Source organism: Oryctolagus cuniculus, chromosome 7 (genome assembly GCF_964237555.1).
Source record: "Oryctolagus cuniculus chromosome 7, mOryCun1.1, whole genome shotgun sequence".
Taxonomy (NCBI): domain Eukaryota; kingdom Metazoa; phylum Chordata; class Mammalia; order Lagomorpha; family Leporidae; genus Oryctolagus; species Oryctolagus cuniculus.
Genome location: NC_091438.1, coordinates 156,172,371 through 156,193,154, shown reverse-complemented (window position 1 = coordinate 156,193,154; position 20,784 = coordinate 156,172,371). Strand labels below are relative to the sequence as shown.

General features: G+C 46.1%; 1 protein-coding gene across 5 annotated transcripts in view; it reads left to right on the top strand.

Annotated features, from left to right (window-relative positions):
• VPS13D (vacuolar protein sorting 13 homolog D) overlaps window positions 1–20,784 on the top strand; it is a 276,670-nt gene that overhangs the window by 106,495 nt on the left and 149,391 nt on the right. For all 5 annotated transcript variants that reach the window (XM_008275374.4, XM_008275375.4, XM_008275373.4 and 2 more), the window contains 8 exons: window positions 3,518–3,620; window positions 4,926–5,078; window positions 7,359–7,494; window positions 9,593–9,640; window positions 11,520–11,670; window positions 12,335–12,545; window positions 17,058–17,305; window positions 20,416–20,607. In XM_008275374.4, the coding sequence (XP_008273596.3) occupies window positions 3,518–3,620; window positions 4,926–5,078; window positions 7,359–7,494; window positions 9,593–9,640; window positions 11,520–11,670; window positions 12,335–12,545; window positions 17,058–17,305; window positions 20,416–20,607 (1,242 nt within the window). The remainder of the gene's footprint in view (window positions 1–3,517; window positions 3,621–4,925; window positions 5,079–7,358; window positions 7,495–9,592; window positions 9,641–11,519; window positions 11,671–12,334; window positions 12,546–17,057; window positions 17,306–20,415; window positions 20,608–20,784) is intronic.

Below are 20,784 nucleotides of genomic sequence, written 5' to 3'. Positions count from 1 at the left end.
CTCTTCTAAGAACTGCCTTGCATGTGGATTTCTTTTTTTTTTTTTTTTTCTGGGTGGGAACTGAATGAGGGTATACCCAGTTGTGAGTGCTTTGCTCTAGTAGTAGGAAAGAACGTTTCAAGCTAATGAACAATGTGACATTTTATATCAGAAGTAACCCATGTGCTAACTCTCATATATGGGTATCTTCCGTTTCCCTTAACTTTTTGTGGAAGTGGAATAAACTACATAGCTTATGATGCAGAAATACTTGCTGTCAGTTAGGCTGGATTGCTCAAACTGAAAAGCAAGCAAATGGAGGGCCCATCCTCCATCTGGCAGGGCTACATGTCTCTATTTGTAGAACACCCAGTCAATACTTACTCTCATGGGAATGCAAGAGCTTTATGGATTAGGAGCTATAACGATCAAAAACAAAACAAAGGAAAAAATGTTCACTACAGTAAATGGTTGTGTGGGCACAAACCTGTGTGCTTTAGAGGTAGGAAAGAAAGTGTTCTTTATTTCTATCCCTGACCCTTTGGGGTCGCTGGAGAGTTTGGAGAGTAAATATGGGAGAAAGCACTGCATCCTCTAAAGGGCTGGAATCCCGAGTGGTTATGTTTAAGGAGCACAGTTTAATCTAATGGTTTCTGTTTATACATGGCTAGTTCCAACCTTGGATCATGATATATTTTATAAAAAGGTCATTGGAGTCATTCCCCCTACCAGTGTGCACAATGATGGACACAGGATATTACCATGAGTTTTTTCTGTTGGATTTTCTTGGGGTGGATGTTTGAGGGGGCACTCACAAAGAAAGCCCATAGCTGAACCTGCATTCATTCATGAGCTGATACTTCTAAGCTGTCCTACATGTCATTTGATGTTTCTGGCTAAGCCAAGCACTGCTGCTCTGTAGCTGATGAGGACAGTGAGGCTGAGAGAGACCGACAGTTTGCCTTCATTCGGTAGCAGAGCAGAGGCTTTAGTCTAACTGGGATTCGCAGGCAGGTCCTTTCAGGCAGACTGAGCTGCTCTTACAGCGGGAGAACCTGCACTGGTGATGAGGGGCAGATGGCTCTGGGAAGCAAGGGTAGAGCGGTAGGCATTTCCTTAGCTGCGCTGTTTGAAGCTGAATCTGGATGTAAGAAGTTTTTGGTTCATTCAACCCATGAAGAAATTGATATTAGTCGCTTGAGGCCACCAGGGGATACTGTCGTTGCTGATAGACGGGGGATCTTTTTCTCTGGCGCAGAGGCAAGTGCAGAGGTTATCTGGAGCCTAGTGCAGGAGATGGCACGACTGTTCCCTGACGTTGGGTTTGCATTTGTGTGCATTGAAGTCTATGCTCTTAGTCTAATCAACCCGAGAAGCTTGGGTGTGTAGCAGTTGCCTACCCATGCTGTTTAATTCCAAAGCAGTATGCTTGTGGATATCTTTGTATTGATTCCAAGCACTTACTCCATATTATAAAGTGATCAAAGCCATCTGCCACCTGTGCTTTTTACATCCAGTGGAAACTTCCAGTCTGGCTCGCGGCGGGTGATGGAAGCACATCTGGCTTGTTTTGCTGCGGGCCCTTCATCTACTGCAGTAAAAGCAGCTCTCTCATTGCTCTCCTGGAGAGGGAGGTGCCTTTCAGAGTGCCACAGTGAATACTGGTTACCCTGCAGAAAGCTCTTACATGTTCCACTTCCCTCCTGTTCTTGTCAGCAGCCTCACAACTACTCCTTAATTTTCTGCTTGATGAGCGAAATTAAAAAAAAAAAAAAAAAGATTATTTATTTGACAGAGTTACAGAGAGTGAGACCGAGGGCTCTTACTGGTACACAATCCAGATGGCCACAATGACCAGGGCTGGGCTAGGCCAAAGCCAGGTGCCAGGAGTCTCCCATATTTGTGGCAGGGTCCCAACCACTTGGGCCATCTTCTGCTGCTTTCCCCAGGCCATAAGCAGGGAGCTGGATTGGAAATGAAGCAGCTGGGACATGAACTGGTGCCCACATGGGATGCTGGCATCAGATTTGGCAGCTTTATCTGCTGTGCCAAAACACTGGCCTCAATTGTTTTTATCTTTGGGAAGTAAGTAGGACATCAAGGTGATAAATGGGTATATTCCTAGGCGGAAGTTATTTGTAGAAGTATTTGGGGTGCCACTCAGCGGCCACAAAATTGTGAGAGCACTAGAGATTGTTCATTTTTGTTATAGATTATATCTTAGACGCCTGAGCTATTGTTGCAAAAATAGAGCTTGCCTTGGTCTGAAATGGCTTGTTTTGTGGTGCTTATAGTACTAACTTCTGAAAACACTGGAAGAGGCAAAGCAAACAGAGGAAGCAGTCACTGACTGTTAGGCACTGCCCAGGACGTCCTGTGGGTCACGGATGGCCTGACACGCCACCTATTGCCTTCTCCTTTTTCTTGGCTGGACACACAGGGTCTTTAGGCTGAGCTTGCGTCTCCTCTGGTGCTGTGTGCATTTGTAGTCCCCACGAGATACCATTTCCTCCATAGATAGCTTGGGTCACAGTGTTTCTCAGTTTGTTCCTGTGCACTAAGTCTAGACACAACAAGACTGTACCCTGTCTGCTGGGTAGTCTATGTGTGTCATAAGCCTGTAGGCCAGGAGCCTTCCCCGTACTGAAATGATGTTGCCTTGGTGGTTCCTTCGGCCAACTCCCTCTTTGTGTGGCCAATGGAGGGGACACAGACTCGTGCTCAGAGGAGCTGATACCTGTCCCCTTAGCACTCTGCCCCGTGCCAGCCACACAGCCCTGGCAGCATGCCTGTGGTGGAATTCCCAGGTGGCCTGGGCACTAGAGACCTTCTTTGCATTTCTTGGGGTGTTTGTAGTCAGGCCGACTCTCTAGGATTTGGTCACTGAGAGTTCCGTCTTGGTCGTTGTTCTTCCCCCAGCGTCCTGACTGGAAGCAGTTGTGTGAAATGCAGCTGCTTTTGTGGCCTCCACAGCACCCACCATGCAGCTGTGGTGATGCCTGTGTTTTCAAAATATGAGCTAAGACTTTATTTGTGAAACGTTGGAATAATATATCCCTGATTTTCCAGGAAGGAAAAACAGCTATGAGTGTAAGAGAATAGCACAGAATGTAAGTCCATGTGCTCCGTCTTGCTACAGTTTGGGTTACCTATGTAGAATATGTTGTTTGGGAACAGTGGAAGGTATGGCCCATTTCAGTTTCTTGATTCTGGCCGAGTTGGTTCCTGATGACTTCTCAGACGTCAGATCTGTAAAGCGCTGTGGGAGAACTGAGGGCAGGGAGTAGTCAGAGGGCTGCCAGTCTTCCCCTAGCCCCCAGCAAGTACATAGAACCTCCCGTTTCTCCTCTTGGCAAGCCCGTGGTGGTTCCTTTTCTCTTTCCTCCGTCTTGCCTTAGAGCTGGCCACGCACACAGTCCAGGTGTGGGAGGGCTTTGCCCCAGCTACAGGCCTCTGCCACGAACACAGTCCAGGTGTGGGAGGGCTCTGCCCCAGCTACAGGCCTCTGCCATTCGCCACTTTCTGTTTGTCGTCGCAGAGGCGAAAACTCCGAAGCGCCGGCAGCCATTTGTTCCCTTTGCTCTGAGGAACCACACGGGGTGCACCTTGTGGTTTGCCACACTGACCACCACACCCACCAGGTAAGAGCACTCAGCCTGTCACACCGAGCCGTGTCTGCCACCAAAGCCCCCTTGCAGCAGCCCGGCAGAGCGAGCTGGACCCCTTCTGTGTGCATCATGCCTTGCTGTCCTGCTGAGACAGCGGAAGGATTGCTCTCGTTCTCTGCGAAGTGGGTCCTGAGCGTCACGTGGTCCTTAGGCTCCTGCTCCAGGGAGGCGTGGTGTTGAATGGAAGTCCAGCACGTCGAGGGTGTGTGTAAAGTGTGAAAGAAACCGTTCCATCTTTTCTCCTCAGTTTCTGTGCCCTTCCCCCTTTAAAAAAAAAGCTATATATGGTTATTAAACTAAGGTTTTGAAAAATTTTCTTCCAAGACTGTTATGAAAATGCTACTGTTTTCCTTCTGCCCCAAAGGAATGATCTTCCGTATCTAAGACACACTTCTGCACAGATGGAATTGGGTAGAGTTTAGAGAATGAATGAATGAGCCTATACCTATGCCAAGTGAGAACCTTTTCTTTTTTCTTTTTTCTTTTTTTTTTTTTTTTTTTTTGACAGGCAGAATGGATAGTGAGAGAGAGAGACAGAGAGAAAGGTCCTCTTTTTGCCGTTGGTTCACCTTCCAATGGCTGCCGCGGCCGGCGCACCGCGCTGATCCGAAGGCAGGAGCCAGGTGCTTCTCCTGGTCTCCCATGGGGTGCAGGGCCCAAGCACTTGGGCCATCCTCCACTGCACTCCCGGGCCACGGCAGAGAGCTGGCCTGGAAGAGGGGCAACCGGGACAGAATCCGGCGCCCTGACCGGGACTAGAACCCAGTGTGCCGGTGCCGCAAGGCGGAGGATTAGCTTAGTGAGCCGCGGCGCCAGCCTAGTGAGGACCTTTTCTAACACCTTTCTGCCTGTTTAGGTCTTGGCTCAAAGTTCCAAATACATGATCTTCCTAGTGTAGGTGACACAGTACGTGAGATGGGTGACAGCATCCACGTTTCCCCTGCCTCCACAAAGCACGGTGATGCCCCAGGAGAGAGGTGTGTGTGTCTGTTAGCGCCTGCCCTGTCTCTGAACTGCCACTGTAAAGGGCCAGGCCTTAGTGCCCATGGCCCGCTCTTTGCTGCTGGAGGTGAGCGAGTGGGTCAGGATACTGCAGCTGTGTCTCAGACTGGTGACTGAGGTGAGGGACCGTTCAGGTCATCCTTTCTAGCCTGACCCTGTTGCCTTGTTGCTGTGAGTCCCGGGCAGGGTGGGGAAGCAGGGAGCTCTGGTCCTCAGCCAGAGCTCCTGTGAGGGCGTGCTGAGGCGGGGGGAAAGCTGTCCTCTGCGTGGTTGCAGGGCTGCACTGTCTCACAGCGGGAGCCCAGGAGTGGTGCCAGAAGGGAGCAGGACATTTCTCGACGATGCCCACAACGTCAGTGAGTGGCGAGAAGTCCTCACAGGTGAAGAGATTCCTTTTGAGTTTGAAGCAAGAGGAAAGTTAAGACACAGGTAAAGTGTGATGTATTCTTTTCCTTTTAAAAATAAAAGTGGTTATAAATGATTGTTCCTGATATTTTGCCTTTTGACTTTGCTTACTAATGATTTTAATGTATTTTTAAAAGATATCTTGAAAATCAGTGTTTACTTTTAAAAAATAGACTGTCTTCTATCTTCGAAATGCATGTCTTTCCATTAATTATCTGTTTATTTGACATCTGAGGTGCGTTTCATATAATTTGGTTGAAACATTGACGATCATAACACTCAAGTTCATTGTATCCTGGCCTGTTTCTCATGATGTGGTAGTGTCATGGTGCTCCTAAAAGCTTCTCAAAGGGTGTTGATTTCATCTTTTACACACACACACACACAGTGCATGTATGTGTACATGTGCACACGTATTTACACACATGTGCGTACATATGTATAAACCTGCACATGGCACTTTTAGTGAGCAGATAGCTTCAGGGAGCAGAACCAGAAATTATAGTGTAGACGTTGAGATTCTAAGATGGGTAAGAGCAGCTCATCTTGGAGTCCTGCTAGCTGATACAGTCTCTGAAGTAACCAGCCAAAGGACTGGAATAAATCTAGAAAAAGGTTATACCTGGGTGTTGTGAGATCATAAAATGTTTGATAAAAATTTAAAACAAATTAAATGGAAGTGGGCTGTCCAGTGGAAATGAATAGGTGAAGGCCTAGTGCTGGGAGGTTGAGATCTGTGTGCTTGAGTGTTGGCTGCAATTTGGGGCTGAGCTGAAATGCAAGAGATTCACTTCAGTCTCATGTAGTCGTGTGCTTTTCATGATGCTGTACGTCTGTGTGTGCCAGCCTGTGCCTACATCAGGCATGTCTTCCCTTCCTGTAGCTCTGTACTGGCATACATTATTCCCAGCTGGCAAGAGTTCTGAGCCTGTGATCTCTGGGGGCTTTATAGGGCAAAGAAAAAAAAATTTAAATCCACATGCTGGGCATATGTACCTGGAAGCCACTTCAGAGCTCCCAGGAATGGGTGGTGAGCATTTTCCTGTCCTTCCCCCTAGTTCTTGGAGAAGCAATCTATGGAACTGTCGGCCATATTTCTTAGTGAGCACTGCCTTTGCTGTATCAGAGAGGGTTTGACCTTGCTGTTGGTTCCGTTTTACTTTCCATATTCTGTACCCCATTTCAAGTCCCACTGTTCTGCTTGAATTCATCAAAATAAATGCTTTTTCTGGCATGTTCCCTTTTGGCACTCTACCCCACTCCGCACCTCCCTCCTCCCTCCCTGTCAGCCTCAACTCCAGTTCCCCATTTCAGGCTTCTGGCTTGAATTAGGCAAAATCTAAAATAGAATTAAATGTGCAGTTTCCTCCCGTTCCTTCTGTTTTGCCCACTGCCTTCTGCACTTCAGCCCTGCCTTGCTGATGGCTGTCTTGCTACCCTGACTTTAGTCATGAAGGGCTGGAGGCAAACAACTGACTGCAGTGCCTAGAGGAGCAGACTGTCCAACAAAGGAACCAAGGAGAAATTTTAGCCATTTTTCTAAGATTATGACTGCTTGGTTATATCACTAGTGTACTTTTTTGTTTTTAAAGATTTATTTATTCATTTGAAAGTCAGAATTAAACAGAGTGAGAAGGAGAGGCAGAGAGAGAGAGAGAGAGAGAGAGAGAGAGAGAGAGAGGTGTCTTCCATCCGCTAGTTCACTTCCCAATTGGCCACAATGGCTGGAGCTACGCTGATCTGAAGCCAGGAGCCAGGAACCTCTTCCGTATCTCCCACATGGGTGCAGGGGCCCAAGGACTTAGGCCATCTTCTACTGCTTCCCCAGGCCATCGCAGAGAGCTGGATCAGAAGAGGAGCAGCTGGGACTTGAACTGGCACCCATATGGGATGCGGGCACTGCAGGCGGCAGCTTTTACCTGCTATGCCACAGCACCAGCCTTACTATTGTACTTTTACCACAACATTGAAATGATTGTAGTTGATGTCATAATTTCCTAACAGTTGAGGTGGGGCTGTTGGGGGAAGATCTGGGATAGTGTACAGATTGCTGGTGTGTGGAAGGGGAGGATAAAATGCTGCTCTTGCTCATGATGAATCTTAAAATTTGTATCCTAATTTGTATCAGCTCTTGCTAACTATAAATCCCAACTCAACGACTCTCTTGATTTCCTTTGCGTCAGGTACTCTGCGATAGGTTTAGCCAGCTGGGTTTTCTGCCATCATACAGTAAATCAGCTTTGGCTCTTTGTCTCTGCTTTTCTTCCCCTGCTGAGACAGTGCTTACTTTGTTCTTTTTGACAGACACACCCATGACCTCCGAATTCATCAACTGCAAGTGAGAGTGAATGGCTGGGAGCAAGTGAGTCCAGTGTCTGTGGACAAAGTTGGGACCTTTTTCCGATATGCAGCTCCAGATAAAAATTCCTCTTCATCCACGGTGCGTGGTCATAGATTGTGTGTTTAATGGCGTGATGGTGCTGTGGCCACACCCCTCGAAGCCAGGCAGTCAGATAGTTAAGCCTGTAGTAAATCTGCTTTCATGAACTTGTCTTTCTATTTTCATGAATTCTAAGAAGAAGACCTAATGTTATCTTGGGTCAACCACAGGCATTGGTAATTGATATTTAATAAAGCAGACAATGGTTAATTTCAGTTGAATAACAAGATTGAAAAATGGCAGTAACATATTGTCTTATACACTGATCCATTTCATATTTGATGGCTAGATGCGAGTTATAATTGTCCCTTGATATCTAAGATCCTCACCTCTCCCCTGCCCCCACAGATAGGAAAACGCACAGATGCTCGGCCCCTCTATAAAATGGTGTTGAGTTTGCATATAACATATTTTAAGATTTATTTTATTTATAAGACAGAGTTAGAGAGAAGGGAGATGGAGAGAGAGATCATCCATCTGCTGGTTCTCTCCCCAGATAGCTGCAATGGCTGGGGCTGGGCCAGGCTGAAGCCAGGAGCCCGTAGCTTCCTCTGGGTCTCCCATGTGAGTGCAGGAGCTCAAGCACTTGGGCCTTCCTCCACTGCTTTCCCAGGCACATGATCAGGGTGCTGGATTTTAAGTGGAACAGCCAGGACTTGACCTGGCACCCTCATGGGATGCCAGCGCTGCAAGCTGTGGCTTTAACCCACTGTGCCCAGCACTGGCCCCAACATATACAGTGTCCTTTAAATCATCTCTAGAGTACTTAGAATACCTAATGCAATATAAATCATCTCTAGAGTACTTAGAATACCTAATGCAATATAAGTGCTCTGTGAATAGGGAATATAATGACAAGGGAAAAAAGACCTTTTCATGTTCAGGAGCAGTAGAACCATTTTAGTCCTGACCACACAGTACTTGATCCCAAATGGGTTGAATCTGTTGACATGGAACCCACAGAGAGGGAGAGCCAACTATGTTGGCGTTATTTGACATTTTTTTTAAAGTTTTTTGTTTTTATTATTTTTTTAAATTTATTTGAGAGTTAGAGTTATAAACAGAGAGAGAGGGAGAGACAGAGAGAAAGGTTTTCCATCCGCTGGTTCACTCCCCAGATGGCCGCAATGGACAAAGCTGAGCCGATTCTAAGCCAGGAGCCAGAAACCTCCTTCAGGTCTCCTAAGCAGGTGCAAGGGCCCAAGCACTTGGGCCATTCTCCGCTGCTTTCCCAGGCCACAGTAGAAAGCTGGATCAGAAGTGGAGCAGTCAGAACTTGAACTGGCACCCATATGAAATGCTGGCGCTGCACATAGAAGCTTAGCCTGCTAAGCCACAGTGCTGACCCCATTTAACATATTCCTAACTTCCTATACACTGTCTTTTTTTTGCATTTCCTATAACATAGCTCCAAGTCCTTCTCTGTGGCACAAAGAGAGATGTCATTAATTTTCTGATCATACATAGTCTCACACAGCCTTGTCCTAATTTTGTCCCAGCTTGGAACCTAAGGTTCGAGGGCTAACCTGGAGCAATAATGCAGGCAGTGTCCCCGACTAATCTGTGCTGAGTAGGCTGGCGTCCTGGTGGCTGCAGCCTCCAGGGATGCTCCTGCCCGATACCCGACTTCATTGTATCCTTACACTTGTTTTGTGGGTAGCAGTGGCAAGGTGAGAAGCGCAGATTTTTGTAGATCCTGCAGCTTTCCTCATGAAAAGTGTTCCTGAGAACACTGTTCTACAAATGTTTGTTTTCACAGTTGCCCTCTGATGCCCTGTTTTTAGAACAAAAATGAAGCTTACTTTTCTATATTACTTTTCTGCCTAAATTAGTGTCTGGTAATAAAAGAACTAATTTCTCCCCACAGGCATCTTTCTCTTGTATTGATATATTCTAGAGGAGTCCTGCATACATTGAATGGTTGTGAAATGAGTGTTGTTTTCCCCATCTCTTACAAGAGATGTTTTCTCAATAGACTATGCTTTGTCTAAAAGTATTTGCAAATACCACCCTTTTAAGCAAATTATGTTGTCATTGAACTTAATGATGCCTGTTACTTGAGGCCTCTGCTGACCCTGAGTCTTGGAATCTTTCTTAGATTGGCAGCCCAAGCAGCAGAACAAATATTATACATCCCCAAGTCTATGTGAGTATGGCTTTCCTGTTGTCATCGTGTTACTGAGTAGATACGCTGCACCCAAGCTGTACGTGGATGCGAATTTCTTGGTGATTAAAGGACTTTATGATGTGTGTTTGATCGCTGCTCTTTTCTATGGTGATTACCTTCCTTTTCCAAACCTTGCAAGGGAATTTTCTCACCTAACTTGGAACGTGAAACTGAGTCTTACAGGGAAGGAGAAGAAAAGGCAGATGGTTTAGTCCAATGTCTCCTTTTCTCTCTACATTAAAATGACTGATATATCCTTATATATTTCATAAGATTTAGCCCAAAAAGTCTTGAAAGTAAACAATAAGGAAAAACAGTACATTTTTTTGCCATTTAGCATCTGAAACATGTCACAAGATGACATTAAAAATTTTTTTTAGGCTTAGAAGATTTCTTCTCTTTGAGGATTGTAAATTTTGAAATGTGGCATTTCAGGTGGACCTAGAAGCAACAATATCAAATTTCTAGTAGTTACTGATGGTGACTCTGTTGGATCTCAATTGGGGCTGGATCAGTGGAATCCTGAACTTTCATGATTGGTGTTTAAGGTTGTGTCCCTTTGAAAACAAAAAGTATAGCTTGCCTTTCATTTGGACTTCCTGGAAGTCTTGGTTCAAAATGTAGAGCTTTTTGTTTTGTTGTCTATTAGGTTGACTTTCACTTACCGTTTGTTTTAATAGAAGTGTTGCCGGAGTGAAAAGCTGGGATGAGTGTCATTTGCTTCTCTAGTTGAAAAGCGCTGTCAGTATGTCTGTGCCCTCATTTTAAGAGCAGTCGTTCCCAAGTCTTCCTCTCTGTGGTCTACTTAAGTTGCTGCTGCTGCTGCTGCTGCTGCTTCTATCACGTGGCAGTGGTACAGAATGTGTATTGAATGAACACAGGAAAATACCAGTGGCCACAACCCAAGAGCAGAAATAAATGATTTCCCTCCATTATGTTTAGTTTGTGAACTTCAGTGTCCTATTTTGAAAGAGTGGTTATTAAATAAAACCTAGGTAGTTATTATGAAGAAAGAAAACTTTGTTTCTAAAGTTCTTTAAAACACAAACATTGGTTTTCCTGTAAGCATGTTAACTAATAGTGTATGAGCCCAAAGAATAAATTTTAAGACATGTAGAGAAAAGGAAGTTATTATTTGTTCCTGTGAAAAGCACATCAGTGAAGACAACTCTGTTATACTCTCTGGATTCTACAAAGGCAAGTTTTAATCTCACAAGACTTCCTGCTGTTTTTCTGGGTGTATTTGGGTAGCACCCAACCCATTGTTGGTGTTCAAGGAATGTTTTCTCAATTTAATAGTAATCTGGGACGGAAGTAGCACAGAAGGTAAATCATTTAATGGTTTCCAAAGTCCTGCTTCAGAGTTGCTATTTTTAGTTGCTTTGGATGATATTTATTTTAGTCCCCTCCCGTGGAGTTGAAAACAAGTCTTGTTCACAGTTTCCATCTGAGAGCTGACCCAAGGGCATTGTGGATGAAGAGTAGCTTCCAGGAGCTATCCTTACCATGTTACAGGGAGCCTAGAAAATTGGACAGGTCACGACCACAGTTTTAGGTGATGTTTTTTATAATGTGTGTAGGGGCCTAAAACTGAATTTTCTTTACAACTAAATTTGTGACATGTCTTTCTACATTGTTTTGGAAATTTTATTACTGACAGGTTTTAGTAGTATATAGTTTATTTGATGTTCACTTGCTGTAATGTTGAATGCTTTAAGGATTTAATGACAAATTTCACTGAAGAATAAGTAATAATAGTAATAATCAGATGTGTTTCGTTTAGACATTCTGATGGTATTGCTGTATTTTGTGTGTTTTACAGACACACAGCCAAGTTACTTCTTTGTCTCCTTCACAGTTCTCTTCACTCCCGCCCGTCCGGGTGGTCTTTGCAGTGACTATGGAGGGCAGCGCTCGGAAAGTAATCACTGTTCGATCAGCGCTCATAGTGAGGAACCGGCTGGAGACACCCATGGAACTGAGACTGGACAGCCCGTCGGCCCCAGACAGTATGTTTTGATTGTCTAGAATATAATAAATGTCCATAAATATTTGTGGACTGTGACCATGGCTCTCTCTTCCCGGTGGGTGCCATCTAAGCAGTCGATGCATGTAGTCCTTCTCCCTCTGTCCATCTAAGCAGTCGATGCATGTAGTCCTTCTCCCTCTGTCCGTCTAAGCAGTCGATGCATGTAGTCCTTCTCCCTCTGTCCGTCTAAGCAGTCGATGCATGCAGTCCTTCTCCCTCTGTCCGTCTAAGCAGTCGATGCATGCAGTCCTTCTCCCTCTGTCCGTCTAAGCAGTCGATGCATGCAGTCCTTCTCCCTCTGTCCATCTAAGCAGTCGATGCATGCAGTCCTTCTCCCTCTGTCCGTCTAAGCAGTCGATGCATGCAGTCCTTCTCCCTCTGTCCGTCTAAGCAGTCGATGCATGCAGTCTTTCTCCCTCTGTCCGTCTAAGCAGTCGATGCATGCAGTCTTTCTCCCTCTGTCCATCTAAGCAGTCGATGCATGCAGTCCTTCTCCCTCTGTCCATCTAAGCAGTCGATGCATGTAGTCCTTCTCCCTCTGTCCATCTAAGCAGTCGATGCATGCAGTCCTTCTCCCTCTGTCCTGAGATGCTCAAGCTTCGGGCTGGAGGTGTGAGTGCTAATAGCGCTTATTTCTGTGGCAGAGCCGGTGGTGCTTCCTGCTGTCATGCCAGGGGACTCGTTTGCTGTGCCTTTACATCTCACCTCCTGGCGGCTCCAGGCCCGGCCCAAAGGATTGGGTGTGTTTTTCTGTAAGGCTCCTATTCACTGGACAAACGTTGTGAAGACTACAGAGGTTAGTAGCAGCAAACGAGAGTGCCACTCTATGGACACCGAAAAAAGCCGATTCTTCAGGTATGTGCTACTTCTGCAATGGCATGTTTAACATGTCGTTTTTCCCCCCTCAAGGTGACTATTACTATTCTCTCTCTAAGGACCCTTTGTGATTTAGTTGTGTTTATTTATTTTTTTTAAAGATTTATTTTTTTAATTAATTTATTTGACAGGTAGAGTTACAGACAGTGAGAGGGAGAGACAGAAAGAAAGGTCTTCCTTCCATTGGTTCACCCCCAAAATGGCCACCATGGCCGGCTCACTGCACTGATCCGAAGTCAGGAGCCAGGTGCTTCCTCCTGGTCTCCCATGCGGGTGCAGGGCCCAAGCACTTGGACCACCCTCCACTGCCTTTCCGGGCCACAGCAGAGAGCTGGAATGGAAGAGGAGCGACCGGGACCAGAACCCGGCGCCCATATGGGATTCCGGCGCCATAGGCGGAGGATTAGCCAAGTGAGCCCTAGTTGTGTTTATTTAAAACCTGAAGTTTCTGTGTTCTTGAGTTAGAGTTCCAGAGAACTAAAGGTTAACCCTTGCTTGGGGTAGAGAGGATTACTTATTTGGTATTTACGGGAGAAGCACTCAATAAACTTGCTATTCACACTTAAAAGATTAGAATCTTGGATATGAACATCAGCATAAAGAGAGGACAGGTAGGGAAAGACAGAAAAAAAAAAAACAGTTCTTGTTCCTAAATTACAATTCCTGTCCCTAAATTGGGAGGCAAAATCCTGGGATTGGTACATTTTTTTTAAAAGATTTATTTATTTATTTGAAAGGCATAATTACAGAGAGGCGGAGAGAGAGAGAGAGAGTGAGAGAGAGAGTCAGTCTTCCATCCTCTGGTTCACTCCGCGAGTGGCCACAACAGCTGGAGCTGGGCCGATCCGAAGCCAGGAGCCAGGAGCTTCTTCCAGGTCTCCCACACGGGTGCAGGGGCCCAAGCACTTCTACTGCTCTCCCAGGCCATAGCAGAGAGCTGGATCGGAAGTGGAGCAGCCAAGCATCAAATTGGCACTCGTATCGGATGCCGGCACTGCAGGTGGTGGCCCTACCTGCTGCTCCACAGCACCGGCCCCGATTGGTAGTTTTTGAGTGAAATATTTTAAAAATATTTTGGATGAAGGTTCACACACCTAGTACTGACTTGTATAAAATTGCCTAACCATTTAAACTCCTGTTTTTCCCTTTCGAAGAGTATTAAGTGATTGTTAATAGACCTCCTGTTGGAAAAAACACTGGATTGCTATTGTTAGACCCTAGTAATTGTAGACTTCAAACTTATTAGCGATCATTAGCTCTAATTTCCTTTATAGAGAAGACAGGCTTTTATTCAAATTAAAGGTAAGTAGAAGAATAGTATAAAAAAATGCAAGTAGTACCCTTCACCCAGGTCTGCCAGTTGTTAACAGACTGAAGGAAGGAAGGCGGAAGTGCACAGCCATGGTGGGGATTTTAGCGTTTCCCTTTCTGTAGTTTGTAGAATACAAAAATCAATGAGGATGGAAGATTTGATCAGTGCTGTCAGCGAGCTTGCTGTCCTGGACATTTGTCCAACACTTTACCCCGCAGCTCCAGAGTGTGTGTTCTTTTCGAGCATGTGTGCAGTGCTCACCGAGAGACCATCTGCTGGGCCCTAGAACAGAGATCAGTGACTATTAAAGAATTGAACCATTCTGATTGTATTTCCTGATCACAGTAGGATTCAACCAGAACTGGAGTGGAATTCCTGGCTCCTGGCCCAGCCTGGCCCAGCCTGAGCTGTTGTGGCTATCTGGGGAGAGATCCAGTGGATGGAAGATATCATCACGCCCCACTCACTAACACTGCCTTTCAAATGAATAAATCTTAAAAATAAGGAAGATGAAAACCACTGATTTATTTTTATACCTTAAGTTATAAAAGGGAGAGCAAATTAAACACAATAACACGCAAAAAAAGGTAAACAATAAAATTAGAGTGGAAATCAGTGAACTAGAAAACAAACGAAAAATGTCAAAACTGGCTTCTTAAAGAGACTCATAAATTTGATAAACCTCTAGTAAGTGTAATGAAGAAAAAAAGAGAAAAACAAATTACCACTATAAGTAATGAAAGGAGACAGTATTGTAGATCATACATTAAGGAGATGATATAGGCGTAAAAACAATTTTATGTCAATAAATTCAACACTTAAATGATACCTGGCTTTTTTTTTTTTTTTTTTTTTTTTTTTTTGACAGGCAGAGTGGACAGGTGGACAGTGAGAGAGAGAGACAGAGAGAAAGGTCTTCCTTTGCCGTTGGTTCACCCTCCAATGGCCCACGCGGCCGGCGCGCTGTGGCTGGCGCACCGCGCTGATCCGATGGCAGGAGCCAGGAGCCAGGTGCTTTTCTTGGTCTCCCATGGGGTGCAGGGCCCAAGCACCTGGGCCATCCTCCACTGCACTCCCTGGCCACAGCAGAGGGCTGGCCTGGAAGAGGGGCAACCAGGACAGAATCCGGCGCCCCGACCGGGACTAGAACTCTGTGTGCTGGCGCCGCTAGGCGGAGGATTAGCCTAGTGAGCCACGGCGCCGGCCCGATACCTGGCTTTCTTGAAAAACACAAATTGCCAAAATTGATGCAAAGGAGTAGATAATTCAGATAGCCTAGTGTGTATTTTAAAAATTAAATGTATTTTAAAAATCTACCTGTGAAGAATACTATTGGCCTACATGACTTTACTACTTTTCTACCAGAAGAAAATATGAGGGTACTTCCAAATGTTAATGAAAAAATGGAATTGAAATATAAGTTTACTTTGGTGTAAAAATTTGAAATTATGCACCATTTTTTCATAACACTCATTTGCCATGAACTCTTTGAAGATTCATTATTTGCATGATTTCAAACTATTTTTACATCAAAATAAACATCGTGTAATTCTGTTTCCTCTGAAAAAAAATTTTTTTTTTTTTGACAGGCAGAGTGGACAGTGAGAGAGAGAGACAGAGAGAAAGGTCTTCCTTTTCCGTGCGGCCGGCGCACCGCGTTGATCCGAAGGCAGGAGCCAGGTGCTTCTCCTTGTCTCCCATGGGGTGCAGGGCCCAAGCACCTGGGCCATCCTCCACTGCACTCCCTGGCCACAGCAGAGAGCTGGCCTGGAAGAGGGGCAACCGGGACAGAATCCGGCGCCCTGACCGGGACTAGAACCCGGTGTGCTGGCGCCGCTGAACTACTCTTATAATACTAGTTCTACACAAATCTATCATAAAATAGAGGAGTAGGGCTGGCGCCGCGGCCCAATAGGCTAATCCTCCACCTAGCGGCGCCAGCACACGGGGTTCTAGTCCCGGTCGGGGCGCCGGATTCTGTCCTGGTTGCCCCTCTTCCAGGCCAGCTCTCTGCTGTGGCCCGGGAGTGCAGTGGAGGATGGCCCAAGTGCTTGGGCCCTGCACCCCATGGGAGACCAGGATAAGTACCTGGCTCCTGCCTTCGGATCAGCGTGGTGCGCCGGCCGCAGCACACCAGCCGTGGCGGCCATTAGAGGGTGAACCAACGGCAAAAGGAAGACCTTTCTCTCTGTCTCTCTCTCTCACTGTCTAACTCTGCCTGTCAAAACAAACAAACAAACAAACAAACAAACAAAAAAAAAAAACAAAAAAACAAAAGGAAGGGAGGATCAGATTATCTCAGTAAATCCAGAAAAAATTTTAGCACTTGATAGAATTCAAAATCTGTCTGGTAATCGTCGGTGTGGTAGTCTGCTCAGGAGTGTTTCAAGGCTGTACTGCTCTGCACAGTGAGTGGCTTAAGCAAGCAGGTCTTTGTTTCTCACAATTCTGGAGGCTGGGAAGTCCAAGGCTGAGGTCCCAAGGTGGGGGGGGGGGGCGGTGGATGGAGGGAGAGCAAACGCAAAAATAAGCTTTGGTCTGTCTCCCTCCTACAAGTACACTAATTCCTTCTTGGGGACCCCTCCCTTGAGAATTAGAGAGAGAGAGAGAGAGAGAGAGAGAGAGAGAGAGAGAGAGAAAGGTCTTCCATCCGCTGGTTCACCCTGGTTCACTCCTCAAATGACTGCAATGTCTGGAGCTGTGCCGATCCAGAACCAGGAGCTTTCTCTGGGTCTCCCATGCAGATGCCGGGGTCATCTTCTGTTTTCCCAGGCCATCAGCAGGGAGCAGGATCAGAAGAGGAGCAGCCAGGACTTGAATGGCACCCATGTAGGCTGCCAGCACTGTAGGCCGTAGTGCGACATAATAGAAAGCAGTTGCTTGAATAATAATCAATAATAATATTGATTGGAATGGGATCAAGGGTACTGTCTGGGATGAGAGAAATATTCTGTAACTTGTTTTGAATGGTGGTTATGAAGCTGTATATAGTTGTCAAAGCTTATCAGACAACTTTGTATATTGTATATATTATACCTCAGTAAATATATTTGTATTGAAAATATCTTACTCATTTAGTTAACCATTTTACTGTTATACTTTTTCAGAGTCAGTTGAGGAGATACAGGTTCAAATTCTTCATTTAAGCTGATGATTTTCGTAACATTTTGTTTTCATAGATTTTGCGTGGCTATAAAGAAAGAGAATTATCCAGATTATATGCCCTCAAACATATTTTCTGATAGTGCAAAACAGATTTTCAGACAGCCTGGGCATACTATATATCTCCTGCCAACTGTGGTCATCTGCAACCTGCTGCCCTGTGAACTCGATTTTTATGTTAAAGGAGTGCCAATTAATGGGACACTGAAACCTGGCCGAGAGGCAGCTCTGCACACAGCTGATACGTCCCAGAACATCGAGCTGGGTAAGAGGTTGTCGTGTGATCATGTGTAGTCATCCCACAAAAATGTTAGTGAATATTTTGTGATAATTTGGTAAACATCTTAAAGAAATCCTGGCATATTTATCTTAAAAAGCCCGCTCAAAGCAATAATGCATTTCTTTTTTTAAAAATTTTTTTTTTGGACAGGCAGAGTGGACAGTGAGAGAGAGAGAGACAGAGAGAAAGGTCTTCCTTTTGCCATTGGTTCACCCTCCAATGGCTGCCGCGGCTGGCACGCTGCAGCCGGCACACCGCGCTGATCCGATGGCAGGAGCCAGGTGCTTTTCCTGGTCTCCCATGGGGTGCAGGGCCCAAGCACCTGGGCCATCCTCCACTGCATTCCCTGGCCACAGCAGAGAGCTGGCCTGGAAGAGGGGCAACCGGGACTAGAACCCGGTGTGCCGGTGCTGCAGGCGGAGGATTAGCCTAGTGAGCCGCGGCGCCGGCCGCAATAATGCATTTATAAGTAAAAATGAACAAATTGGAGATTGCCGGAGGAAGCGCCGACAGAGCCATGTTACTGAGAATGCTCGCTTGAGGTGTGCTGAAAGGAAGTCATCTCATCTTTTCGAACGATGATTTTTCTTTAGCTGTAAAAAGAGCACGATTACACGTCTCCTTTCTTGCTGAGAAGGAATGAACCTTCGCTAAGTGCATTGCACTCCAGGTATAAGCCTTCTCTCCTCTTACTGACGAAGCTTCGGAATGTTCGATGCATCATTGATTTCATTTGTAAAGGCAAGTGAAGTCAGCGTAGAGGACCGTGGGCATGCTTGCAGCACTAGAGGCAGTGCTTCTGGAGTTTGGGCAGGAAGTGTGTTTCTTTAAGACTCTCAGAGACGTTTTATTAAAGTGGTTTTGAAACAGCCCCCATTCTTAACGCTCTGTTTAATAAAATTTTTTTAACAAGTTTATTTATTTGAAAGAGCAAGAAAGAGAGAGAGATCCCACCTACTGATTCACTCGCGGAGCGCCCACAGTAGCCAGTGCTAGGCCCGGCTGAAGCCAGGAGCCCTGGATTCAATCTGGGACTCCCAAGTGGGTGGCAAGGACTCAACCCCTTGAGCCTTCACTCGCTGCTCCTCGGAGTGTGCGTCACCGTGAAGATGGAATGGAGAGCAGCGCTGGGCCGTGGACTGGGGCTCTCTGACAGAGGACACAGGATCCTAGGCAGTGGCTTAACCACTGCACCAGAATCCCTGCCCTCAGCATACTGGCGTGGTAATAGCTGGGCATTTATCTCTGTAAGTGCTGTCACTGTATTAAATCATTTGGTCTTCACCACAGCACCTTTCAGGTAAGACGAGTGTTAAACCCATTTTATAAGTGAGGAAGCTGAATGTTACTGGACTTTAGTGGTATTGTCCCACAATGACAAGATTTCATTTCAGGGGCCAGGTTGCGGCATAGCTGGTAAAGCCACCGCCTGTTACACTGGCATCCCAAATGGGCACTGGTTTGCATCCTGGCTGCTCCACTTCTGATCCGTCTTCCTGCTAATACTCCTGGAAAAGCGTGGAGGATGGCCTGAGTACTTGTGTCCCTGTCCACACGTGGGAGGTGTGGAAGAAGCTCCTGGCTCCTGGTTCCTGGCTTCAGCCTGGCCCAGCCCTGGCTGTTGCAGCCATTTGGGGAGTGAACCAGTGGATGGAAGATCTTGAGTGCCCTCTCTCTCTTTCTGTAACTCTGGAAGGAAGATTTTGTTTCAATGGTGATATAAACTGTTGAGCTTGGTTAGAAAAGAGAAACAGTGCAGTGCTAATTACTGACTCCAAAATAAGTAAGTCTTTGGCGTGTTACTAGTTTTCTAGTGTATTTCTTCAGCTGTTCTGTGAGAGCCCTTACAGAAAACATGGCCTCATCCCGCTATCTCTGTGCACACAACTAGTGTCCTTCTGTGCAGCATCCTGCAGTGCTGGTCGTCTGTCTTCCCAGCAGTCCTGCACGCACACACTCTGCTTGGCTGTTTGGAGACAGATCCCGAGAGGTGGAGAGCTTGTTTCCATGGTGTGCGGAGTATAAGTGCAGGCTGTGGAGTTGAAATTAGGTCCAGTTTGGCTTCTGGACTTTTATTCTTTTTTTTTTTTTAATTAATTAATTTATTTATTTGAAAGGCAGAGTTACAGAGAGGCAGAGAGAGAAAGAGAGGTTTTCCATCCACGGATTCACTTCCCAAATGGCTGCAACGGCCAGAGCTAGGGCATTGCTAAGCCAGGAGCCAGGAGCTGCTTCCGGGTCTCCCACGTGGGTGCAGAGGCCCAAGGACTTGGGTCGTCTTCCACTGCTTTCCCAGGCCACAGGAGAGGGCTGGATCGGAAGTGGAGCAGCTGGGACTCAAACCGGCACCCATATGGGATGCCGGCACTGCAAGCAGCAGCTTTACCTGTTACACCACAGCGCTGGCCCAATGGACCTTTACTCTTTTTTTTTTTTTTTTTTTTTTTTTTTAAGATTTACTTTATTTATTTGAAAGACAGAGTTATAGAGAGAGGTAGAGACAGAGAGAGAGGTCTTCCATCAGCTGGTTCACTCCCCAATTGGCCGCAACGACCAGAGCTGTGCCGATACGAAGCCAGGAGCCTCTTCCGGGTCTCCCATGTGGGTGCAGGGGCCCAAGGACTTGGGCCATCTTCCACTGCTCTTCCAGGCCATAGCAGGGAGCCGGATTGGAAGTGGAGCAGCCAGGACTTGAACTGGCGCCCATATGGGATGCTGGTGCTTCAGGCTAGAGCTTGAACCCACTGCGCCACAGCGCCTGCCTCATGGACCTTTTACTCTTAAGGCTATACTTATGTCACTGCGTTTCAAGAACCTAACACAAGCCCTGATGTAAATTCCTCTAATAGTCTCCGCTATTACTGGTAGCTTCTTGGTATTCTAATCCTAATTAGGAAGATTAGACTCCCCAGTGTGACTTCCAGGCCATCTGATTTGCTTCATATTCTCACCTCAGCTAGTGGAAAATGGCCATTCTCATGAGATTCTTTGTGTTACTGTTTTTTCCAAAAAGGAATCCAGTTTAGTTTTTCTGTGGGCTATTTTAAAAATCTAAAGCGAGAACCCAGGAAGATAGTGATTTGTGTGTTTTTTAGGAGTGTCACTGGAGAATTTTCCCCTCTGTAAAGAGTTGCTCATTCCACCTGGAACCCAAAACTATATGGTGAGAATGCGACTTTATGACGTCAATCGGCGGCAGCTGAACCTCACCATCCGAATTGTGTGTCGAGCAGAAGGATCCTTAAAGATTTTCATTTCTGCCCCATATTGGCTCATTAACAAAACAGGTACGTGCAGGGGCTGCTCAGGTAGGCCTGCCGTTGGTCTTGGGAATTCAGATGTATTTACTTGGCTAAATCAATGGAGCCGATGCAAATGGGTTACTTCAGCCGTCTAAGGAGCAAAAGCTGACCTGCTTCCGTCATAAGTGCCTGGTCTTGGTCAAAGCTGCCCTTTTAGACAAC